Source organism: Ranitomeya imitator, chromosome 1 (genome assembly GCF_032444005.1).
Source record: "Ranitomeya imitator isolate aRanImi1 chromosome 1, aRanImi1.pri, whole genome shotgun sequence".
Taxonomy (NCBI): Eukaryota; Metazoa; Chordata; class Amphibia; order Anura; family Dendrobatidae; genus Ranitomeya; species Ranitomeya imitator.
Window position 1 is genome coordinate 326,776,348 of NC_091282.1, and position 27,237 is coordinate 326,803,584.

General features: G+C 44.0%; 1 protein-coding gene across 6 annotated transcripts in view; it reads right to left on the reverse strand.

The window, feature by feature from the left end:
• ASPHD2 (aspartate beta-hydroxylase domain containing 2) overlaps nucleotides 1-27,237 on the reverse strand; it is a 161,755-nt gene that overhangs the window by 59,143 nt on the left and 75,375 nt on the right. For 3 of the 6 annotated variants that reach the window (XM_069759043.1, XM_069759060.1, XM_069759052.1), the window contains exon 3: nucleotides 990-2,174. The exons of the other annotated variants lie outside the window; for them this stretch is intronic. In XM_069759043.1, the coding sequence (XP_069615144.1) occupies nucleotides 1,927-2,174 (248 nt within the window). In that variant the 3' untranslated portion in view covers nucleotides 990-1,926. Of the gene's footprint in view, nucleotides 1-989; nucleotides 2,175-27,237 lie in introns of those variants that run through there. 6 annotated transcript variants of the gene reach the window in all.

The following is a 27,237-nucleotide window of genomic DNA, read 5'->3' on the forward strand; positions in this document are numbered from 1 at the left end:
TTTGGTCGTTCTTTGCATTCCTTACGGGCTGGGAGGGTGCTAGGGCCCACGCACCCCATCTGAAACACCTTCTACTGCATTTTTCAGTTACCCTATATAACCTCGCTATTTTTTATCACAGTTACTATACACTGAGGGAACTTTCCTACTGCCTAACTTCTGCCACCTTTATACATTTAATCAGGAATCAGGTAATCAGCTCTTATTTCTAGTATCTTCATTATCTTCTACATATTCCACCCTTTCATTACCAATGTTCTGTTATTTATTTCATTTGTAAACTATTGCTCCTCTCCAGCAGTCTACGACCAACACTGGCTGCATTGTATCTAATGTCTATTTTTTATGATCTATGGTGTATATATGATTATTATGCATTTATGTTACTGTACATGTGTTTTTTCCCCTTTTTTGTTAATTTTGCTAGGTTGATATCTGATAGTGTTTCTCTGTCTCCCTAGTAACCCCATGAGTAAGACCCAGGAGGGTCGAAATGTCGGGTTTCTATCTGCACGCAATTTCTTTTGGTGGCAAGCTTGCTTGTTAACATAATAAACTTATGAGATATTCTTTGCATCACATCAACTCTGAGTGTGCGGTAATTTTCTGACATATGAAGGCGATATTTGTGACATCACGTGTAGTATGTTCCCATAGGGGGGATTTGTGACATCACGCATAGAATGTTCCCACGGGGGAGATTTGAGACATCACACATAGCAGGTTCCCACGGGGGGGTTAATGTTCCCACAGGCGTGTAGTATGTTCCCATAGGGGGGATTTGAGACATCACGCATAGAATTCTCCCACAGGTGGGATTTGTGTCATCAAGCATAGAATGTTCCTACAGGGGGGTTTGTGACATCATGCACAGAATCGAAAAAATGGTTGACAGCACTCATAGGCCAGAGCGCCCGTCCAGGTCCAGGGAACCCACTAGGACCATACGGAATTCCAATAGTAAAGATAGACAGCGCTCCATCCAGGTGTATAGACCAAAACCAGTGAATTTATTCAGCCATAATAGCAACGTTTCGACCCTAGTGGGTCTTTGTCAAGCATACAATACAGTGCCTGGGTTCGGCTTTAAATAGGGTGTATGCCACGCAGGGCACCAATCCCCATCAAGCCGCCCACTAACAAATAATCAGTGTAGATTTATATCAAAACAAACATCAAACCATGTTACATTAAAAGGCCCCAACCGCCCATGTTACCATACTACAGAGCAGATAATTATTGCCCACCAAAACTGAGAAAACTGCAGTGATCACAAAGGCACGTAAACAATCGAATTCCGGCTTCAGGGTTGTCATGGTAGCGTCCTCCAATCACCGTCCACATGATTCAGCGTGTCCATAGAAAGAGCCAATAGTTGTCCAGCTTCCTCTGTCGCCATGACTATTCCCAACGCCAATCGCTAGCTCCCATACAGCCGAAAAAGTACCTCCCCACCAATGTGATAACTCCTACCAAGACCAGGAGTATAATGCTTCATCAACCATTGATCCTATGTCCCTGCTCGGCACTCCGTACCGCAGCGTCAGAGGCGCGCAGGCGCACTACTGCCCGGAACCGCCCCCGTCACAAGATCGTGACAAGAGCCAACCAGCGGCAGAGAGCGCCACACGCCCACCTCACGCCGCACACAGGAGTCCACCAGCAGCGGTTGCCAAGCAACCAAACGACTCCAGCCGTACCTGATGCAACAAAACCATTCTCATCCGAAAACATGGTGCTGCAATTACTAAGGGAAAAAGTTATAACAGGAACAGCTGTAATAGATAATAACATATACTGCCCATCACAGGATGAGCACCTAACCATAACATAAATCGACTCAATAGGAGCACACTATACATATAATACCCATATTATTGTACCAATGCTGTAAATATATAAACTACATATTATATTGTAAGTTATTTACCATATGATGTAAAAGTATAGAACAATGCAAAAAAATACAAAAAAAGAGGGGAAAACACAAATCCGGAAGAAGAAAAAGCCAAAAAAAAACTCCATACATAACGAAATATACCACAGCACATACAACTGCAACAGCCGAGGGGCATAAGGAGGGGAGCCAGATGTAATCCAACATCCTATGCGTATTCCCATGTAACGCTTAAATACATCCCGTCCTCCTGACAGCCGACTGTGGCACAAACTTCCTAAAAGGAGAGAAAGAAAACAAAAATCACACCACAGTAAACTCCATATTTAGCGGTGGGGACATTAAAAACAACTACCGATGACAGTAGCCCACGATCCTAACGAACACAAGCATGTACATTAAAATCAATATTCAAACCTTTTGGTTGTAAAGACTCCAGAGTGTAGATCCACCGGAGTTCCTTAGTCTTGAGCATCTGTAACCTATTCCCCCCTCTTCTCAATATAGGGACACTATCAATCACCCTAAATCTAAGTTGATTAACCGAGTGCCTATTTTCCAAAAAATGTTTGGGAACTGGTAACTCTGTTAACCCTGTCCTCACCGTGCTTTTGTGTTTATTGATGCGAGCCCGCACCTCCATAGTTGTTTCACCAACATAGGTGAGTCCACACGGGCATACAATCATGTACACAACAAAGCTTGAAGAACAGGTGTACCTTTCTTTAAGAAATTTTTTTTTCCCCGTGTGGGGATGATAGAAAAAATCCCCTTTCAACATGTTATTACAGCAGGAACAGCCCAAACACGGGAAATTCCCGTGCTTGGCTGTCCTGAGAGTACTTTGGATCAAATTTCTAGAAGTCCCAATATCAGATCTCACAAGTTTATCTCTAAAATTGCGTCCACGTCTAAACGACATCATGGGGTACGTCTCAAAACTAGGAACAACCGGAAGACCCCGCTGCAATAGAGTCCAGTGTTTCCTCAGTATATTGCCAATACGATTACTCACCGCATTATACGTGGAGACAAAAGGGATTCTATCACATGTCGAACTTGCCCGAATCCTATTCCGAATGCTCTCTCGGGAGCAATTGGCAGCCTTAGTTTTATATCTTTTTACCTCACTTGCAGGGTAACCCCTTGCAATAAATTTTGCACACATCTCATCTAATCTCAAGTCCACCTGATCTTCATCAGACACAATCCTCCTCACTCGTAACAACTGACTCCAAGGGAGAGAACCGACCATTCTCCTTGGATGATTACTATCAAACGCCAATAACCCGTTCCTATCGGTCTCCTTAACAAAAATATCTGTTCCAAGTTTGTCACCACATTTGTAGACAAGAGTGTCGAGGAATTGTATCTGCGTTACTGACCAAGTAAGAGTAACAACTCGGGACCAGCGGACCGGACGGACCAGTAGGGTTTTGTTGTGTTTGCGGTGTTGTATAAATCAGTTCAGTGTAATATGTTTATAATGTATATATTGTATATAATAGGACGGTGTGAATGTAGTTGGGGTTGTATATAGTAGTATGAATGAAGCTGGGCCGGGAATCTTACATGATTTTATACTATTTATTATTTATAATTTTTACAGTATTCTTGTAAGTTATGAGTATTTTGGTTGTTGTCTTTTAGTTTTGCTGTCTATATTTTATTGGAATTTTTCTTTCTTGTCCCTGATTTGTAGGTCATGATCTTTCTCCATTTTGGTTCCATTTCTGGTTAATTTCTTTGTGATTTTTGTTGTTGTTTGTTGTCGTCTGATTGGAGCTTTGTTCTTATGTTTTGTTCTGTTGTATTTTATGTGTAATGTATCATAGTTAGCGTCACGTGAAAGTATTTTTTATTTAATAAAAGACCTACAAATTACAGATATTGCTTACAGTAAGCAAACAAACAATTACAGACTGATACATTGGGGCGAGGACCCTGCCCTTGCGGGCTTACATTCTAGAGGATGGTGGGGATGTGTTATGATTAGGCAATTCAGTACCACAGTGAACATAGAGGTCAGAGCACATACAGTGATCTGACAATAATCCAAAAACATAGAACGAGCTCTGAGACGTGGGAACTCTGTTGACCGCAATCCCTAATCCTATCCAACAACACTAGAGGCAGCCGTGGATTGCGCCTAACGCTACCTATGCAACTCGGCACAGCCTGAGAAACTAGCTAGCCTGAAGATAGAAAATAAGCCTACCTTGCCTCAGAGAAATACCCCAAAGGAAAAGGCAGCCCCCCACATATAATAACTGTGAGTAAGATGAAAAGACAAACATAGAGATGAAATAGATTTAGCAAAGTGAGGCCCGACTTTCTGAACAGAGCGAGGATAGGAAAGATAACTTTGCGGTCGACACAAAACCCTAAAAACCACGCAAAGGGGGCAAAAAGACCCTCCGTACCAAACTAACGGCACGGAGGTACACCCTCTGCGTCCCAGAGCTTCCAGCAAACAAATAGATAAGCTGGACAGAAGAAAAGCAAACAAAATAGCAAAGGAAAACTTAGCTATGCAGAGCAGCAGGCCACAGGAACGATCCAGGAGGAAAACAAGTCCAATACTGGAACATTGACAGGAAGCCAGGATCAAAGCACTAGGTGGAGTTAAGTAGAGCAGCACCTAACGACCTCACCACATCACCTGAGGGAGGAAACTCAGAAGCCGCAGTACCACTTCCCTCCACCAACGGAAGCTTACAGAGAGAATCAGCCGAAGTACCACTTGTGACCACAGGAGGGAGCTCTGCCACAGAATTCACAACAGTACCCCCCCCTTGAGGAGGGGTCACCGAATCCTCACCAGAGCCCCCAGGCTGACCAGGATGAGCCACATGAAAGGCACGAACAAGATCGGGAGCATGGACATCAGAGGCAAAGACCCAGGAATTATCTTCCTGAGCATAACCCTTCCACTTAACCAGATACTGGAGTTTCCTTCTTGAAACACGAGAATCCAAAATCTTCTCCACAATATACTCCAACTCCCCCTCCACTAAAACCGGGGCAGGAGGGTCAACAGAAGGAACCATAGGTGCCACGTATCTCCGCAAAAATGACCTATGGAATACGTTATGTATGGAAAAAGAATCTGGAAGGGTCAGATGAAAAGACACAGGATTAAGAACCTCAGAAATCCTATACGGACCAATGAAACGAGGTTTAAACTTAGGAGAGGAAACCTTCATAGGAATATGACGAGAAGATAACCAAACCAGATCCCCAACACGAAGTCGGGGACCCACACAGCGTCTGCGATTAGCAAAACGTTGAGCCTTCTCCTGGGACAAGGTCAAATTGTCCACTACCTGAGTCCAAATCTGCTGCAACCTGTCCACCACAGTATCCACACCAGGACAGTCCGAAGACTCAACCTGTCCTGACGAGAAACGAGGATGGAACCCAGAGTTGCAGAAAAATGGCGAAACCAAGGTAGCCGAGCTAGCCCGATTATTAAGGGCGAACTCAGCCAAAGGCAAAAAGGACACCCAGTCATCCTGATCAGCAGAAACAAAACATCTCAGATATGTTTCCAAGGTCTGATTGGTTCGTTCGGTCTGGCCATTAGTCTGAGGATGGAAAGCCGAGGAAAAAGACAAGTCAATGCCCATCCTACCACAAAAGGCTCGCCAAAACCTCGAAACAAACTGGGAACCTCTGTCAGAAACGATATTCTCTGGAATGCCATGTAAACGAACCACATGCTGGAAGAACAATGGCACCAAATCAGAGGAGGAAGGCAATTTAGACAAGGGTACCAAATGGACCATCTTAGAAAAGCGATCACAGACCACCAAAATGACTGACATCTTTTGAGAAACGGGAAGATCTGAAATAAAATCCATAGAGATATGTGTCCAAGGCCTCTTCGGGACTGGCAAGGGCAAAAGCAACCCACTGGCACGAGAACAGCAGGGCTTAGCCCGAGCACAAATCCCACAGGACTGCACAAAAGTACGCACATCCCGCGACAGAGATGGCCACCAAAAGGATCTAGCCACTAACTCTCTGGTACCAAAGATTCCAGGATGACCAGCCAAGACCGAACAATGAACCTCAGAGATAACTTTATTCGTCCACCTATCAGGGACAAAGTTTCTCCGCTGGACAACGATCAGGTTTATTAGCCTGAAATTTTTGCAGCACTCGCCGCAAATCAGGGGAGATGGCAGACACAATTACTCCCTCTTTGAGGATACCCGCCGGCTCAGATACACCCGGAGAGTCGGGCACAAAACTCCTAGACAGAGCATCCACCTTCACATTTTTAGAGCCCGGAAGGTATGAAATCACAAAGTCAAAACGGGCAAAAAACAACGACCAACGAGCTTGTCTAGGATTCAACCGCTTGGCGGACTCGAGATAAGTCAAGTTCTTATGATCAGTCAAGACCACCACGCGATGCTTAGCTCCTTCAAGCCAATGGCGCCACTCCTCGAATGCCCACTTCATGGCCAGCAACTCTCGGTTGCCCACATCATAATTTCGCTCAGCAGGCGAAAACTTCCTGGAAAAGAAGGCGCACGGTTTCATCACTGAGCAATCAGAACCTCTCTGCGACAAAACAGCCCCTGCTCCAATCTCAGAAGCATCAACCTCGACCTGGAACGGAAGCGAAACATCTGGTTGACACAACACAGGGGCAGAAGAAAAACGACGCTTCAACTCTTGAAAAGCTTCCACAGCAGCAGAAGACCAATTGACCACATCAGCACCCTTCTTGGTCAAATCGGTCAATGGTTTAGCAATACTAGAAAAATTGCAGATGAAGCGACGATAAAAATTAGCAAAGCCCAGGAACTTTTGCAGACTTTTCAGAGATGTCGGCTGAGTCCAATCATGGATGGCTTGGACCTTAACAAGATCCATCTCGATAGTAGAAGGGGAAAAGATGAACCCCAAAAATGAAACCTTCTGCACACCAAAGAGACACTTTGATCCCTTCACAAACAAAGAATTGGCACGCAGGACCTGAAAAACCGTTCTGACCTGCTTCACATGAGACTCCCAATCATCCGAGAAGATCAAAATGTCATCCAAGTACACAATCAGGAATTTATCCAGGTACTCTCGGAAGATGTCATGCATAAAGGACTGAAACACTGATGGAGCATTGGCAAGTCCGAATGGCATTACTAGATACTCAAAATGACCCTCGGGCGTATTAAATGCAGTTTTCCATTCATCGCCCCGCTTAATTCGCACAAGATTATACGCACCACGAAGATCTATCTTGGTGAACCAACTAGCCCCCTTAATCCGAGCAAACAAATCAGATAACAACGGCAAGGGGTACTGAAATTTAACCGTGATCTTATTTAGAAGGCGGTAATCTATACAAGGTCTCAGCGAACCATCCTTCTTGGCTACAAAAAAGAACCCTGCTCCTAATGGCGATGATGATGGGCGAATATGCCCCTTCTCCAGGGACTCCTTCACATAACTGCGCATAGCGGCGTGCTCAGGCACAGATAAATTAAACAATCGGCCTTTTGGGAACTTACTACCAGGAATCAAATTGATAGCACAATCACAATCCCTATGCGGAGGTAGGGCATCGGACTTGGGCTCATCAAATACATCCCGGTAATCAGACAAGAACTCTGGAACCTCAGAAGGGGTGGATGACGAAATTGACAGAAATGGAACATCACCATGTACCCCCTGACAACCCCAGCTGGACACCGACATGGATTTCCAATCTAATACTGGATTATGGACTTGTAGCCATGGCAACCCCAACACGACCACATCATGCAGATTATGCAACACCAGAAAGCGAATAACCTCCTGATGTGCAGGAGCCATGCACATGGTCAGCTGGGTCCAGTACTGAGGCTTATTCTTGGCCAAAGGCGTAGCATCAATTCCTCTCAATGGAATAGGACACTGCAAGGGCTCCAAGAAAAACCCACAATGCTTAGCATACTCCAAGTCCATCAAATTCAGGGCAGCGCCTGAATCCACAAATGCCATGACAGAATACGATGACAAAGAGCAGATCAAGGTAATGGACAGAAGAAATTTTGACTGTACTGTACCAATGGTGGCAAACCTAGCGAACCGCTTAGTGCGCTTAGGTCAATCAGAGATAGCATGAGTGGAATCACCACAGTAGAAACACAGCCCATTCAGACGTCTGTGTTCTTGCCGTTCAACTCTGGTCAAAGTCCTATCGCACTGCATAGGCTCAGGTTTAAGCTCAGGTAATACTGCCAAATGGTGCACAGATTTACGCTCACGCAAGCGTCGACCAATCTGAATGGCCAAAGACATAGACTCATTCAAACCAGCAGGCATAGGAAATCCCACCATGACATCCTTAAGGGCTTCAGAGAGACCCTTTCTGAAAATAGCTGCCAGCGCAGATTCATTCCATTGAGTGAGCACGGACCACTTTCTAAATTTCTGACAATATAACTCTATCTCATCCTGACCCTGACAAAGAGCCAGCAAATTTTTTTCTGCCTGATCCACAGAATTAGGCTCATCGTACAGCAATCCGAGTGCCAGGAAAAACGCATCGATATTACTTAATGCAGGATCTCCTGGCGCAAGAGAAAATGCCCAGTCCTGAGGGTCGCCACGCAAAAAAGAAATAATGATCAAAACCTGTTGAACTGGATCACCAGAGGAGCGAGGTTTCAAGGCCAGAAATAGTTTACAATTATTTTTGAAACTCAGAAACTTAGTTCTATCACCAAAAAACAAATCAGGAATAGGAATTCTTGGTTCTAACATAGATTTCTGATCAATAGTGTCTTGAATCTTTTGTACTCTTGCCGAGAGCTGATCCACACATGAAGACAGACTTCTAATGTCCATTGCTACACCTGTGTCCTGAACCACCCAAATGTCTAGAGGAAAAAAAAGGCAAAACACAGTGCAGAGAAAAAAAAATGGTCTCAGAACTTCTTTTTTCCCTCTATTGAGAATCATTAGTACTTTGGCTTCCTGTACTGTTATGATTAGGCAATTCAGTACCACAGTGAACATAGAGGTCAGAGCGCATACAGTGATCTGACAATAATCCAAAAACATAGAACGAGCTCTGAGACGTGGGAACTCTGTTGACCGCAATCCCTAATCCTATCCAACAACACTAGAGGCAGCCGTGGATTGCGCCTAACGCTACCTATGCAACTCGGCACAGCCTGAGAAACTAGCTAGCCTGAAGATAGAAAATAAGCCTACCTTGCCTCAGAGAAATACCCCAAAGGAAAAGGCAGCCTCCCACATATAATAACTGTGAGTAAGATGAAAAGACAAACGTAGAGATGAAATAGATTTAGCAAAGTGAGGCCCGACTTTCTGAACAGAGCGAGGATAGGAAAGATAACTTTGCGGTCGACACAAAACCCTAAAAACCACGCAAAGGGGGCAAAAAGACCCTCCGTACCGAACTAACGGCACGGAGGTACACCCTCTGCGTCCCAGAGCTTCCAGCAAACAAATAGATAAGCTGGACAGAAGAAAAGCAAACAAAATAGCAAAGGAAAACTTAGCTATGCAGAGCAGCAGGCCACAGGAACGATCCAGGAGGAAAACAAGTCCAATACTGGAAACATTGACAGGAAGCCAGGATCAAAGCACTAGGTGGAGTTAAGTAGAGCAGCACCTAACGACCTCACCACATCACCTGAGGGAGGAAACTCAGAAGCCGCAGTACCACTTCCCTCCACCAAAGGAAGCTTACAGAGAGAATCAGCCGAAGTACCACTTGTGACCACAGGAGGGAGATCTGCCACAGAATTCACAACAGGGATGGAGACAATCGGTTGAGGGTTGCAGGAGCTCCGGTGGTGGTGTGGCGGTAGCTTCGGTAGTGGTGAGGAGGCAGCAGGGTCAGTGCAGGCTGTAGGCTTTCCTGAAGAGGTGGGTTTTCAGGTTCCGTCTGAAGGATCCGAATGTGATTGATAGTCGGACGTGTTGGGGCAAAGAATTCCAGAGGATGGGGGATATTTGGGAGAAGTCTTGGAGGCGGTTGGGTGAGGAGCGAATAAGTGTGGAGGAGAGAAGGAGGTCTTGGGAGGACCGGAGATTACGTGAGGGAAGATATCGGGAGATTAGCTCAGAGATATATGGAGGATACACGTTATGGATGGCTTTGTAGGTCAGTATTAGTAATTTGAACTGGATACGCTGAGGGTGGGAGCCAGTGAAGAGATTTGCAGAGGGGGGAAGCGGAGGAGTATCCTCCCTGTCTCACAACCCTAAACAGTTATTCAACACTTTCAATTTTCTCTTCCGTCCCCCAGCACCTCCTCCCTCCCCACTCATCTCAGCCGTAGACTTTGCCTCATTTTTTCAAGCAGAAGATTGATAACATCAGGGACAGTTTTTGTCAACAACACCCAGAGCCCTTTCTCCTAACTGCCCAGCCCTCCTCCTCCAAAACCAACTTCTCCACCATTACAGAAGATCAATTCTGCCCTCTACTCTTAAGATCGCATCTCACCACCAGTGCACTTGACCCGATCCCATCCCACTTCATCCCAAACCTCACCACAGTCTTCATCCCAACCCTAACCCATCTCTTCAATCTATCACTAACAACTGGTGTTTTCCCCTCAAGCTTTAGACATGCCTCAATCACACCTATCCTCAAAGACCTCTCTTCATCCATCCTCTGTATCTAGATATCACCCTGTATCACTTCTCCCCTATGCCTCAAAACTACTGGAACAACATGTCCATCTTGAACTGTCTTCTGACCTCTCTTCTTGCTCCCTCTTCGACCACTTACAATCTGGCTTCTGGTAACACCACTCCACTGAAACTGCCCTAACTAAGGTCATCAATGACCTATTAACTGCCAAAGCCAAGCGACACTACTCTGTCCTCCTCCTGGACTTGTCCTCTGCCTTTGACACAGTGGACGATTCCCTTTTTATTACAATCCCTCTCATCTTTTGGCATCACAGACTTGGCCCTGGATCTCGCCATACCCAACAGACCGGATATTCAGCGTCTCCCACTCACAAACCACCTCCTCACCTCTTCCCCTATCCGTCTTGAGTCCCGCAAGGTTCAGACCTAGGGCCCCTGCTCTTCTCCATTTACACCTTCATAGAATCTCACGGCTTTCAGTATCATCTCTATGCCGACGACACACAGATCTACATCTCTGGACCAGATATCATCACCCTACTAACCAGAATCCCACAATGTCTGTCTGCTATTTCATCTTTCTTCTCCGCTAGATTTCTAAAACTTAATATGGACAAAACAGAATTCATCATCTTCCCACCATCTCACTTGACCCCACCCACCCCCCATCACATCTATCCATTAAAGTAAATTACTGCCCATTCTCCCCAATCCCACAAGCTCGCTGCCTCGGTGTAATCCTTGACACTGATCTCTCCTTTAAACCACATATCCAAGGTCTTTCCACTTCCTGCCGATTTCAACTAAAAAATATTTCCCGGATCCGTACATTCCTCAACCAAGAATCTGCAAAAACCTTAGTCCATGCCCTCATCATCTCCCACCTTGACTACTGCAACCGCCTGCTCTGTGGCCTCCCCTCTAACACTCTCGCACCTCTCCAATCTATTCTAAACTCTGCTGCCCAACTAATCCACCTGTCCCCCCGCTATTCCCCAGCCTCTCCCCTCTGTCAATCCCTGCACTGGTTCCCCATTACCCAAAGACTCCAGTTAAGAACCGTAACCATGGCATACAAAATCATCCATAACCTGTCTCCTCCATACATCTGTGACCTTGTCTTCCGGTATTTACCTGCACGCAACCTCTGATCCTCACAAGATCTTCTATATTCTCCTCTTATCTCGTCTTCCCACAATCGCATACAAGATTTATCCCGCGCATCCAACCCTACTCTGGAACTCTCTACCCCAACATATCAGACTCTCGCCTACGTTGGAAACCTGCAAAAAGAACCTGAAGACCTACCTCTTCATACAAGCCTACAACCTGCAGTAACCACCGATAGACCAAATCGCTGCACAACCAGCTCTACCCTCGCCTACTGTATCCTCACCCATCCCTTGTAGATTGTGAGCCCTCACGGGTAGGGTCCTCTCTCCTCATGTACCAGTCGTGACTTGTATTAAGATTATTGTACTTGTTTTTTATTATGTATACCCCTTCTCACATGTAAAGCGCTATGGAATAAATGGCACTATAATAAATAATAATAATAACATACCACATACCATGGAGTGGGCTCTTTCAGCATGATAATGCACACACTAGGCACCAAAATGGTTTGAAGAACATGACAAGTTCAAGATGTAAATTTGTGCCTCCAGACTCCGCACATCTAAACAGAAATCAAGCATCTATGGGATGTGCTGGATAAAGAAGAAGCCATATATCAACACAATCCAAAAATGCTATTGTCTTCTCTGGGCCAAAGCTCTTTTAAAATGGACTGAGGCAAAATGGAAAACTGTTCTATGATCAGATGACTCAAAATTTGAACCCACAGATGCAATGTCCTTCGGACTGAAGAGGAAAGGGGCCATCCAGTTATCAGCGTACAGTTCAATAGCATCTTTGATGTTTGGGTTGCATTAGTACCTATAGCAGGGGTGTCAAACTGCATTCCTCGAGGGCTGCAACCAGGTCATGTTTTCAGGATTTCCTTGCATTGCACAGTTGATAATTTAATCACCTGAACAGAATGATTCCTGCACCTTGTGCAATGCTAAGGAAATCTTAAAAACACGCAAGGTTTGCGGCCCTCGAGGAATGCAGTTTGACACCTGTGACCTATAGCATGGGCACCTTATACATCTTGAAAACCTCAATCATTGCTGAGCATTATATAGGAGGTTTTAGAATATATGCTCCAATCTAGAAATCGTCTATTTCAGGGAAGACCTTGTATATTTCAGCAAGACAATGCTAAACCCCATACTGCATCCGTCACAACAGCTTGGCTTCACAGAAGAAGAGTTTGGATGATTAAAGGGAATCTGTCACCCCCTGGGATGTACCATGCCTACAAGTAGTATTCAACCCCCTGCAGATTTAGCAGGTTTAATAAGATGCAAATAAGTTAGAGCCTTCAAACTTCAAACAAGAGCAGGATTTATTAACAGATGCATAAATCTTACAAACCAAAAAGTTTTGTTGCTCAGTTAAATTTTTATAAATTTTAAACATAAGTGTGGGTCAATTATTATTCAACCCCTAGGTTTAATATTTTATAGAATAACCTTTGTTTGCAATTACAACTAATAATCGTCTTTTATGAGACCTGATCAGGCCGGCACAGGTCTCTGGAGTTATCTTGGCCCACTCCTCCATGCAGATCTTCTCCAAGTTATCTAGGTTCTTTGGGTGTCTCATGTGGACTTTAATCTTGAGCTCCTTCCACAAGTTTTCAATTGGGTTAAGGTCAGGAGACTGACTAGGCCACTGCAACACCTTGATTTTTTGCCTCTTGAACTAGGCCTTGGTTTTCTTGGCTGTGTGCTTTGGGTCGTTGTCTTGTTGGAAGATGAAATGACGACCCATCTTAAGATCCTTGATGGAGGAGCGGAGGTTCTTGGCCGAAATCTCCAGGTAGGCCGTGCTATCCATCTTCCCATGGATGCGGACCAGATGGCCAGGCCCCTTGGCTGAGAAACAGCCCCACAGCATGATGCTGCCACCACCATGCTTGACTGTAGGGATGGTATTCTTGGGGTCGTATGCAGTGCCATCCAGTCTCCAAACGTCACGTGTGTGGTTGGCACCAAAGATCTCAATCTTGGTTGTTATGATTAGGCAATTCAGTACCACAGTGAACATAGAGGTCAGAGCACATACAGTGATCTGACAATAATCCAAAAACATAGAACGAGCTCTGAGACGTGGGAACTCTGTTGACCGCAATCCCTAATCCTATCCAACAACACCAGAGGCAGCCGTGGATTGCGCCTAACGCTCCCTATGCAACTCGGCACGGCCAGAGAAACTAGCTAGCCTGAAGATAGAAAATAAGCCTACCTTGCCTCAGAGAAATACCCCAAAGGAAAAGGCAGCCCCCCACATATAATGACTGTGAGTAAGATGAAAAGACAACAACACAACACAAAACCCTAAAAACCACGCAAAGGGGCAAAAAGACCCTCCGTACCGAACTAACGGCACGGAGGTACACCCTCTGCGTCCCAGAGCTTCCAGCAAACAAATAGATAAGCTGGACAGAAGAAAAGCAAACAAAATAGCAAAGGAAAACTTAGCTATGCAGAGCAGCAGGCCACAGGAACGATCCAGGAGGAAAACAAGTCCAATACTGGAACATTGACAGGAAGTCAGGATCAAAGCACTAGGTGGAGTTAAGTAGAGCAGCACCTAACGACCTCACCACATCACCTGAGGGAGGAAACTCAGAAGCCGCAGTACCACTTCCCTCCACCAACGGAAGCTTACAGAGAGAATCAGCCGAAGTACCACTTGTGACAACAGGAGGGAGCTCTGCCACAGAATTCACAACACTTGGTCTCATCAGACCAGAGAACCTTGAACCAGTCAGTCTCAGAGTCCTCCAAGTGATCATGAGCAAACTGTAGACGAGCCTTGACATGACGCTTTGAAAGTAAAGGAACCTTACGGGCTCGTCTGGAACGGAGACCATTGCGGTGGAGTACGTTACTTATGGTATTGACTGAAACCAATGTCCCCACTGCCATGAGATCTTCCCGGAGCTCCTTCCTTGTTGTCCTTGGGTTAGCCTTGACTCTTCGGACAAGCCTGGCCTCGGCATGGGAGGAAACTTTCAAAGGCTGTCCAGGCCGTGGAAGGCTAACAGTAGTCCCATAAGCCTTCCACTTCCGGATGATGCTCCCAACAGTGGAGACAGGTAGGCCCAACTCCTTGGAAAGGGTTTTGTACCCCTTGCCAGCCTTGTGACCCTCCACGATCTTGTCTCTGATGGCCTTGGAATGATCCTTTGTCTTTCCCATGTTGACCATGTATGAGTGCTGTTCACAAGTTTGGGGAGGGTCTTAAATAGTCAGAAAAGGCTGGAAAAAGAGATAATTAATCCAAACATGTGAAGCTCATTGTTCTTTGTGCCTGAACTACTTCTTAATACTTTAGGGGAACCAAACAGAATTCTTGTGGGTTGAGGGGTTGAATAATAAATGACCCTCTGAAAAGACTTTTCACAATTTAAAAAAAAAATAAACAAAGAAATAACATTCTTTTTTGCTGCAGTGCATTTCACACTTCCAGGCTGATCTACAGTCCAAATGTCACAATGCCAAGTTAATTCCAAATGTGTAAACCTGCTAAATCTGCAGGGGGTTGAATACTACTTGAAGGCACTGTATATGACCTATTAATATGGGCATACAGGTAACAGAAATGTTACACTAGTCCTACTTCCTCATATTAATGGTCTTGCTGCTGAGGAATGTTATATTCTTTCTTCATGTCAAAGATTTCTTCCAGGCTCTGGGGCGTGTGGTGCCTGGAAGAAATCCCCACCTCCTGTCTTCATTATAATACTATGCCCCTCCCATGCATGTCAGCTATAGCCCCGAAATCCCGCACACTCCCTCAAATATATACGGTACCTCTTCCTCCCTTCTATGGTCAGTGCCGAAGAGTCACTGCGACTTCTGCTCCAGTGACCTCCGGTGTGCACGCCGATAAGGTGTAAGATGCTCTCCCCACTTCCTCCCTGTATAGTCATCATTAAGAACCATGTGTACATAGCGATGACTATGCAGGGAGGAAGTGAGGAGAGCATCTTACACCTTATCGGCGTGCACACCGGAGGTCACTGGAGCAGAAGTAACCAGCGTCTGCGCCCTGCACTCCCTCAGAAATACATACCCTTCTCTCTTTTCTGGGCACTGCATTCAGGGATCTTCTGTGCAGGCGCTGGCTACTTCCGCTCCAGTGACCTCAGGTGTGCGCGTCGATTCCGGGGCCATAACTATAGTATTGTAATTTAGATAGGAGGCAGGGATTTCTTCCAGGCACCACACGCCCAGGAGCCTGAAAGAAATCATTTGCATACATAAAGAATATAACATTTCTCAACAGTAAGACTGTTAATATGAGGCATACAGGTAGTACTAGTTTAACATTTCTATTACATGTATGCCCATATTAATAGGTCATATACATCCCGGGGGGTGACAGATTCCCTTTAACTGGCCGCCAGAAGTCTAGACCTTTCCCTAACTGAAAACAATTGTGAATTATAAAATGAAAAATCCAGCTAAGTCCCAGGACTGATGAGCAGCGAGAATCTTACATTAGACAAGAATGGGACCTTATTACTCTCCCAAAGCTACAGCAATTGGTCTCCTCACTTTCCAGACATTTAAAGACTGTTGCAAAAAGAGTAGGGGCTGATACACAATGAGTAATGGTCCTGTCTCAACTTTATAGATGTGTTGCTGCCATTAATTTGTAAATTAATTTTTTTCAAATGAAATGGAAAAATGTCTAACGTTCACGTTCTTACTAAAATATGGATATGACAAATGAAGAAACCCTTAATATTAAAATATAAATACTTTAATGTGTATACATTACATGTCTGTTTCTTGTGGTAAAATCTGTGCCTTAAGGGTACAATACCTATTTAAGGACTTTCTAGGGGCTCTCAAGGCCAGTCAACAAGGAGGGGGAGGGAGGGTAGCCTTCTCTTGTTGTGTTGCATATTAGGGTGTCAACTTCTGCAGATAGGTAGTGTTGGTCACATTGCCACATTAACTTTCTGTACCCTGTAACGAAGCAACAGGAAAAATAGTTGATGGGAGGTATGTATCACAGAGGTGGTTGTCATCTGTGATGTAGACCTGGAGTATTGCTCTAGAACACATAGACTAAGAGGCTTGTTTGGTGCATCTGGGTCATGTTTTACAGGCAGCCTGAGAGATGGGCAAGTCTGACTGCCCACATTCCCCACCTTGGTGTGGTTCAGATGTTAAAATAGAGTCTGTTTGACACATCGTATGTTATCTCCAGACTGAGCCAGTATACTCGATGCTATCCAGCCTGTGTGACCAGGACTGTCTCTATGGAGACTTTGTCATGAACTGTTTATTTTGCTTTGCCTGCACCGAAAGGCTGTTTATTTTCCTGTACTTGTGGCTGGTTTATGAAGCTCCAATAAACCAGCATTGACATTTATATGTTAAACGGTTCCCATGTTAGATCACCGCACACCCAAGTGAGTAGTCCATATTTGTTTTTTATAGGTCTTATTTTTGGTGATATTTAACCTTTTTCTTGTCTCACACCTTTTAATGTATACCCATTAAATTATTTCTATTTTATGATAAGGGTTTCTTCACTTGTTGCTATATAGGACTAAGCCCATTAGGTTACGCCCTCTGATCTTGCAGACAACAGAAACAGGGCAACACCTACAGGTAATTAATGACTTTAGCCTGAAATTTGCATGCACAGATACTATGCTTAAGGCAGGAGAAAGAAAAGGAAAAAACAAGAAAAAAAACAAGAACTATAGCTTATCATCATTCATAATAATTCATAAGATCCTGCTGGATATTCATGCCTAGGGGGGCTCTGGACTTAAGTTGATACAGCCACCATATCTCTCTGTTGGTTATTTTTCTATCTCCCCCTCGAAATGGAGCTTTAACCCTTTCAATAGAGATAGGGTTGTGTTGGGGCTAGGGTTGTGTTCGGGTTATGGCTGTGGTGTTGAGGCTAGGGTGGTGGTTAGGGTAATGGGTGGGGTTAGGGCTGTGTTAGGGTTGGAATTAAAATTGGGGGTTTCCACTGTTTAGGTACATAAGGGGGTCTCTAAACACGACATGGCACTCGCCATTGATTTCAGCCAATTTTGCATTAAAAAAGTCAAATGGTGCTCCCTCTGTTCTGAGCCATGCCATGCACCCAAAAAGTGGCTTTCCGTCACATACTCAGGAGATATTACACAACAAATTTTGTGGTCCGTTTTCTCCTGCTACCCTTGTGAAAATAAAAAAAAGTTTGGGTCTAAAGTACATTTTTTGTGAAAAAAGTAAAATTTTACTTCCACATTGCTTTAGTTCTTGAGAAGCACCTGAAGGGTTAATAAACTTCTTGAATGTGGTTTTGCGCACCTTGAGGGATGCAGTTTTTACAATGGTGCCACTTTTGGGTATTTTCTGTCATATTGACCCCCCAAAGTCACTTCAAATGTGAGGTGGTCTCTAAAACAAATGGTTTGGTAAATTTTGTTGGAAAAATTAGAAAATAGCTGGTCAACTTTTAACCCTTATAACATCTTAAAAAACAAAATGTTTCCAAAATTGTGCTGATGCAAAGTTTACATGTTGGAAATGTTATTTATTAACTATTTTGTGCAACACGACTCTCTGATTTAAGGGCACAAAAAATAAAAGTATGAAAATTGCAACATTTTCAAAATTTTTACCAAATTTAAATTTTTTTCAGAAATAAAAGCAATTCATACCAAAGAAATTTTTATCACTAGCATGAAGTACAATGTCACGAAAAAACTCAGAATCAGTGGAATCCATTGAAGCGTTCCAGAGCTAAAACCTCATAAAGTGACAGTGGTCAGATTTGTAAAAATTTGCTTGGTCATGAAGTACAAAATTGGCTCTGTAACTAAGTGGTAAAAAAAAAATGTCAGGAATTTGTATTTTAAAAAAAAAGTGTCCTTCTGTGGGCATTTTGTGAGACCTGAAACATTTTAAATTTTCACTCGATAAGGCTATGTGAGTGCTTTTTTTTTTTTTAATCAAAGCACATACTTTTCCAGCAGGGATTATTGGATGATTTTTAGCTCAGAGACAATAGATATATGAATTACATATTTGACACTCCAGATTAGGAGACGTTAAAGCAATGCATTTACAACATAGTTCAACTTATAAGTGTTTTTTTTTAGTTCAAATCTGGAAATCTGTAGAATAATATTGGAAAGTGATCCTAGGCTAAAAGGAAATCTGTCGCCAATATGAGGGCATCATAAAATAGGGGCATACCCAGATTCCATGAAGTTGTTACTTACACGACTTCTTGCTGTAGTTTTGATTAAAGTCCTTTTATTACGGTAATAGTCCTCTAAAAGATGAGCTCTTTCTAATCCTGTTATGCCACTGATTGACAGCTTTCTGCCTTCACAGGAATTACCATAGCTCGGTACTATTGGAGACTAAATAGTAAGAATTCATCATTGAGACTTGAGAGGACTAGAAGAGATGCAGCAGATAAATCAAAACTGCCCAGTAAGTGACCGAGTATTACAATCAGGTTTTCCTTCTCTATTTTATTCTGCTCTCAAATGAGACAGCTAACAGCTGCTGACATATTATCCAGAAGCAGGAAACCTATTTTTAAATGAAGTAGTCCCCTTCATAAAAAAAAGAACAAACAGCTACTCCCCTTTCCTACCAGCGCTGGATCAGCCATGATTCACATGACATGAGTATGCCACATGAACCCTGCAGACAATCAGTGGCCATAATGACCTACTGTGCTCTCGCTTCCTTGGGACGAATGTTGGACAGGAAAAAGAGCGCAGCGACCCAATAGTGGCCGTTGGTTGGCTGAAAGCTCACATGGCATTACAATGCAAAACGAACCTTGGCAGACCCAGCACCATTCAAGTGATGTGCGGGAGGGGAGTATCTATTATCTTCATTCTCCAAAGGGTTTACCTAAGGAGTGGACAATCCATATAAAAACTTAAGGCCCCTTCACATTAAGCGACGCTGCAGCGATACCGACAACGATCCGGATCGCTGCAGCGTCGCTGTTTGGTCGCTGGAGAGCTGTCACACAGACTGCTCTCCAGCGACCAACGATGCCGGTAACCAGGGTAAACATCGGGTAACTAAGCGCAGGGCCGCGCTTAGTAACCCGATGTTTACCCTGGTTACCATGCTAAAAGTAAAAAAAAAAAACAAACACTAGATACTTACCTACCGCTCTTTGTCCGCCAGCGCTGCGCTCTGCTTCTCTGCTCTCCTCCTGTACTGGCTGTGAGCCGGAAAGCAGAGCGGTGACGTCACCGCTCTGCTTTCCGGCTCACAGCCAGTACAGGAGGAGTGCAGAGCACAGCGCTGGAGGACAGACAGCGGTAGGTAAGTATGTAGTGTTTGTTTTTTTTACTTTTAGGATGGTAACCAGGGTAAACATCGGGTTACTAAGCGCGGCCCTGCGCTTAGTTACCCGATGTTTACCCTGGTTACCAGTGAAGACATCGCTGGATCGGTGTCACACACGCCGATCCAGCGATGTCAGCAGGAGTCCAGCGACGAAATAAAGTTCTGGACTTTATTCAGCGACCAACGATCTCCCAGCAGGGGCCTGATCGTTGGTCGCTGTCACACATAACGATTTCATTAACGATATCGTTGCTACGTCACAAATAGCAACGATATCGTTAACAATATCGTTATGTGTGAAGGTACCTTTAGCCTTGTAACCCTATTTTAACAAGTAAGGGAATTCCTGATTACATACTTATTCTAATCACTCTCTTTACAAATAAATGATGATTAAAAGCTGGAAGGGCTTTTGCCTTGTGAATCTGCAATCTAAACCCAACAGTATGAAATGTCTCCATAAAATGTTGGCAGTATGGAAGAACCTACTATGAGAAGTGTTGTCATGCAAATGGCCAGGGACATTTAGTACTTAAAGTGGCTTCAATCAATGGGATTATATCAATTCAGGGCTGTCGGTATTGTGTATCCACGGAGCACAAGAGTTCACCTACAACCAGCTAATCAATGAAACCTTTAGCCTTTCCGGTACAACATAATGACATCCATGATTAGGTTCTTCTCGTATAGACTTCTTTCTCTCCTAATGAAGGAAATCCACACAAGCTAACTGGCTATAGATTTTTAAATTCTATACTTTGATTTACTAATCTTAATAGAATAATTTCTTACACTTTTAATTAGATTTATGCCCTATCTGGGGCATACGCCAAATGGGTTTATCCAAAAAGGGTAATGTGTCCACAACTGCAGTACCCAAAGGCCATGCTGTCTTTTACCAGTCTGGCACAATAGCTGGAAGTTTACTGATGAATATTAAAGAGGCAGGTAAGGCCTCCATGTAACAACCAGGTAACCGGTTGTTACTGTGATGCTGCCTTCCCTTCGGGGAGAGTGATGTCATGCCTGGAGGCAAGGAGGATTCCCTTTAACAGGTAATACACCTACATGCAACACATTCTGAATCTAGGCCAGAAGGGGGAGCTGTGAACCCAGATTCAGGGGAGCTTCCCCCAGATATATATATATTCTGGTCTGGAGAAGGAGTTAGACACTTGGTGACAGAGAGAGAAGGAGAGAGGGTGTGAGAAGAAAATGGGGCCGTGCAGCCATGTGAGTGCTGCAGCTCCAGGACAGAAGAGAACCAGATGGGTTGCAGTAATAGCAAGTGTGAGAGGGGAGAAGCAAAGGAGAAAAAAGGAGCTTGGTGGGGAACTGTGATTGGGCACCCTCTGAGCTGAAGTGTAGAAATCGGGCACCGGGAGCCCGAGGCTGTGTCGCACTCCATGTCCCACAGCAGAACCGGAGGACAGAAGACTTAATGTAGCCTGTTCGCACCCACACCTGAAGGTGCAGCAGTACACAGAGTGACCGGGTCGTGAGAGACACTGTAAAAAGGTTCGCATTGCCCACCATACGGGTACTGTCCCAGGACAGGAGAGGACCTTGTAAGGGAGCCACAGGCAGCAAGGACCTCGCAAAAGAGCGCTAGAAGGAAAGCTTACAAACCTCACTGGGAAAGGGATTCCAGATTCGCTTCCAAGCCGGCCGGACCATACCTATACCTGTGATCCGGTACCCTGGACTGTGGATGCCTGAACCCTTCAGTAAAGAGGTAAAGAGAATGCAACCCTGTGTCCTCTGTTTCTTTCTACCATACTTACCACCTGTCCCTACTACACCGGGAGCCCTGGGGACTCAGCTTCACCTGTGGGAAGCCATACCATCCCTGCTGCCACATCATCACCCCAGTGGACCCCGTTAAGCAGTGTCGGTCACCCTTGACCGAGTATCACAGGTGGCGTCATGAACAAACTTTATCCAAACCCCTTCACTTTATCCAAACCTCTTTTACTTGGGCACCCAGGGCCACAGACCGGGTCGCCACCACCGTGACACATCCCCTTAAAGTACCCCAGGGCCCTGATGGGCATTCCACTCCACATATTTATTAGCGTTCATTTGAATGATCGTTCGTCCAACATCTGTCTCTTTATACACAACAATGGTCGGCTTGACTGAGCATTCTTGTATTCTCTGCGAAAAAACCATTGCCAGCCTCATTTGACAGCAATTTATCTGCGGGGTGAACAAAAGGATTGGCCCTTGAAATTCAACAGGCCAGACACCTTTCTACCCATACATGTGTCAGGGGAGAGTAGGGAGGCCCCACACACAGTAAATTCTTCGCTGATCCTGCCAATATTGGTCGGTTTGGCCAACTTTGGTCTAATATGTATTTGGGCAGAATGCAGGATAAACTAACTTGTATGACACTAATGGAGCAATATATTTTGCCCTAAGCAGTATACAACTAGTTTCACTGCTGCAACCAAAGCTATGGTAGATGTGTTCTCCCCTGCTGTGACTAGGGGGACATATAATTCAGAAGGGTAACTATGAAGAACAGCCTAAGGACAAGCTGCAAGATAATCCTGTGAGCACCAACCTTTTGGTACAGTCCATAAAGATTAGCATTAGCAAAAAAGGCTTGAAAATTCAGGGGATCAACAGGAATAAAATAAGAGCAGTATTGACCTAGGCAAGAGACCTCGCCATTTGCAGCACTTTTGAACTGCAAGCAGAATGCCATCACATTAGGTCCCATACACAATACATAGTCACTAGCTCCATTCTAATATCCTGGTCCACGAATACATTATTTTTATGTGTAAGGGGAGCTTAGGAGTGCGAAGAGACAGAAGGGATACAGAAAGAGCTGACCCAGACAGAAACTGAGTAGGAGCCATGTCAAAAGAACGAGGACAAACAGCTATGGAAAGCAGTTATTACCCAGGAAATGGTAGGGTATTTTTTAATGAAGGCTGTTTAGGAAGTTTTCATATAAGAAACAAAATAAACAAAAATAAAAAAGAGGACAATGAACCACCCTTGAACTGAATGCTTCATTTAAACATCTCATATGTCATCAAGACAAAAAAGAAGTTGTCAGATAATACCAAAGATCTGAAGCATCCCCTCACTGCTGAGAATGCAGCATTTTTCTGTTATACCTTCTACTTATATTACAATGTCATGCCAAAGTGGAAAATGTATAGATTAGGCTAGGATGAACAGTGAAATTAGCCAGGTATTTATGAAAGTGACTATTTCTGTTCTGAATCTCACCAATATCGTAATGTTTCAAGATATCTGTCCTATGGTTTTTTAAAGGTACCGTCACACTAAGCGACGCTGCAGCGATACCGACAACGATCCGGATCGCTGCAGCGTCGCTGTTTGGTCGCTGGAGAGCTGTCACACAGACCGCTCTCCAGCGACCAACGATCCCGAAGTCCCCGGGTAACCAGGGTAAACATCGGGTTACTAAGCGCAGGGCCGCGCTTAGTAACCCGATGTTTACCCTGGTTACCGTTGTAAGTGTAAAAAAAACAACCACTACATACTTACCTACCGCTGTCTGTCCCCGGCGCTGTGCTTCTCTGCCCTGTGTAAGAACAGCGTTCGGAAAGCAGAGCGGTGACGTCACCGCTGTGCTTTCTGGCTGCCCGGCGCTCACAGCCAGAGCAGAGAAGCACAGCGCCGGGGACAGACAGCGGTAGGTAAGTATGTAGTGGTTGTTTTTTTTACTTTAACGATGGTAACCAGGGTAAACATCGGGTTACTAAGCGCGGCCCTGCGCTTAGTAACCCGATGTTTACCCTGGTTACCAGCGAAGACATCGCTGAATCGGCATCACACACACCGATTCAGCGATGTCAGCGGGAGAGCCAGCGACGAAATAAAGTCCTGGCCTTTCTGCCCCGACCAGCGATGTCACAGCAGGGGCCTGATCGCTGCTGCGTGTCACACTGGACGATATCGCTATCCAGGACGCTGCAACGTCACGGATCGCTAGCGATATCGTCCAGTGTGACGGGGCCTTAAGTTTTAAAATGGAAAAAACCCCTCCGTGATAACAAAATAACAACTCAAAAGTAAAGAAAAAAAAAAGTTCAATGTAAACAATTTCATACCAATTACAAATCTCTCAGAAGCCATAAGTCAAACTTTCAGATTTGTAACATGTCTTATCATCGGTATCTCCAGGAAAGAGGGCGAATCTGGAAGCACCTTTTTTCCTCTCCCTATTGTAGTGAACATGCAGAGTCAGATCATCCAAGCACCCGATCCATCACTTCAGGCACAGAACCTAAAGCCCGTGGCCTCCTGCGTGCATTCACCTTCATACACCATCTATAGTATGGACCTTTTGCTTTCCAATAGTTTGTTACACTGCACTGCAGCCATCTACACCAATGAATGTGAATGCTGGGTGCAGTACATCGTTTTATTAGCAACTGATGTCAGTGGTAGAGGGACAAAAGATGTATCAATATATTCTGTCTAACCGAAGTGTAGTAAATGGCATTCAAGCTTTGGTGCCATAATGTATTAATGTCAAAAATGTACTTGTACTGCTCCGTTCTTGACTAGTGTTGTGCTGTGCCTCATTACTCCCCAAACAGCTCCTCTACATTTATCTGTGGGAAAGAGTAGCTCAGATTTTCTGTTCAGGTCACCCATTATATAAGGTTTGTATCTACAGTGTAAAGGGAACCGGTCAGCATGTTACACACGGAAGTCGTTGAGATGCTGTAATTGACCATACTGTCCCCCAATAAAAATGATACCTTTTTGTAGAAATACAATGTGCCAGTCATGGGATATCCAGCATAAACCATATGCAAATAAGGTTGGAAGCGCACTGGGGTCCTGTCCGTGCACTTGGACTGCTTCTTCCAAGTGTACCAACACATCCCCAGAGCGCCTTCAGCCTAATTTGCATATGATGTCCACACTAGATTTGGCATGACTGGCACACTGGATTGCATAAAAAGAAAAAAACAAAACAAACATTTTTTTAATGGGGAGGACCTGCTTACACAGCCATAACACTACTTCCATATTGGGAAATTTGATGACAGGCTCCCTTTCAGGATAAACTTGTAATCATTTGTAGCTCCAAAATGATGCAGCTCCTCTTCAGCACTTTATAAATGGTGGTCTGAATCCCAAGCCATTATCGATTATCCCCTGACGAAGGACACGTTCCGAATCGCGCGTCGGGGTTCCAAATCGCGCGTTGGGGTGTGCCCATACTCACACTATTCTATCTTACTCAGATTTGTTTCACCCCAACAGGCTGTACATTTCTGGCTTGTATTAGCTTGCCCTATCGATATATTACAATCACAACTACTCCCTCACTGTTCTTACATCACTTGTGTTTATTCACTTGTCTTCCCTATACTTTGTATACGCTATATATTGTATCCAGTCACGTATTACCTCTGCTACTTATCTTTTACTTTTATTGCGTATAGCCTGGCCATTTGTACTTCTGACATATATAGTGTCAGATCCAGAGGTTTGTAGGACTATCCCAGTTCTACTGTTGGTGTGAGCCAATCTTAGTTACAATATCACTGTGGCATTTTTGTTGTGGACCTTTTGAATTGTTTCAATACCTTGCCATTTATGCTTATATATTTATATATTTTTTCTATATCCTTGCGGTTCCATTTTTAACATTTTTTTTACCTCTATGTTTAACCATTTTTAACATTTTAACTTGTGCGTGAACCTCTTTTGCAAGTAGTGCTACTGTCTATTACCCTCACCAATAAATTTATTTATCCTTAAATTTATTGTCCTATTTTCTTTTTTTCGACCTTAAGTTCAGATTTTCTCTTTTTGGTCATTCAAAGCAAGCAAAGGAACAAAAGCGTGCATAGGGCAGTGAACATGCTCAATAGACACAACTGATGAAAGTTTAACCGAAACGCGCGTCGGGGTTTTCAGCATCCCAGAGGGCCGACTGATTCGGGTTTCATCATTTTCAGTATTAAGTTTTAGACTCTAATCTTGTGGGTTATTACATACATGGTCATGTTCCTGCTGGGTATGATATTTTGCACTTTATTGGATCGATTATTCATCATCACCTGGTACTTCTATACATACATTTTATCACTTCCTTATTTTAACTTTGACAACGGCATTGTGGGAGGGAAGAACAATCATGTGACTTATATTGAATTTTTTTAAAAGTCAATAAATTAAAGATCAATAAAACTTATATTTTTAGTGGATTTGATTTGCGCTGGTTGTCCATCTTTTGTAAGCGTTTGTTTTGGGCACATGCATCCTCACCCATTCATCACATTGTGGACAAACAATACTACACACTTTCTATACTTATTGTTTAATTTGTGGTGTTGTGTACTGTGCTGTCAATTTTGTACATTTCATGTACAATAGAAAGTTTATGGAACTAAACACTAGCTGCATATGCGCAACAATAATCCAAGTACTTCTGCTTCTTGGCTTGAGGGATAGGTGGATGTCTTTTCACTACTCTGCGCACTTGAGTTTAGCACTTCTTCTAGCTTGAATACAGTAGCCCTTAGCAAGATAGTGAACAGGGGCTACAACATATCAATAATTATGTCTTGAAGGGTAACAAAAGTTTTAAGAATCTAACAAACAGACTGAAATCAACTTTAAAAAAATAATTTAAAGCTATAATTTCCAGGCAATTAACAAGGTAATACTCTAACTGCAAATTTAACCACGCTTTAAGAACAATGATTCGAAATCACAGGCGTTAAGACCAACACATTATTGTGCTATAGTATTTCAATACTTAATGGGCAACTGTACTTTCAAGTAACTTTTCATAAGCTGTACTGTATGTACATGAGGAATAACACTATTTCTGGCCAACATATGACTTGTATCTTGCATTTTCACCAGTTTTTCCCCTCTACGGCATTACCCTTTCCCATCAGCAATCCACTGGTGCTGCAGACTGCTGTGCTGGGTATAGCAAAGATCACTGCAGACACTCAGAGAAGAGGATTCCTGCTCTTCATTCACTTTTTTAGAACAAGCAACTAGTGTCCTCCGAGTGTTTGTTCGGAGATTAAGTTTTCATCGCCGCAGCTGAATGATTTACAGCTATTAGCCAGCTTGATTACATGTGGGGATTCCCTAGCAACGAGGCAACCCCCACATGTACCCGAGCAACGAGTACACTCGCTCATCACTACAAGCAACTCATGGAGTATATTATACTGCAGAGCTGAGCTGAAGTTATATGGATGTGAATGAGCTTTATGGTAAGGTAAA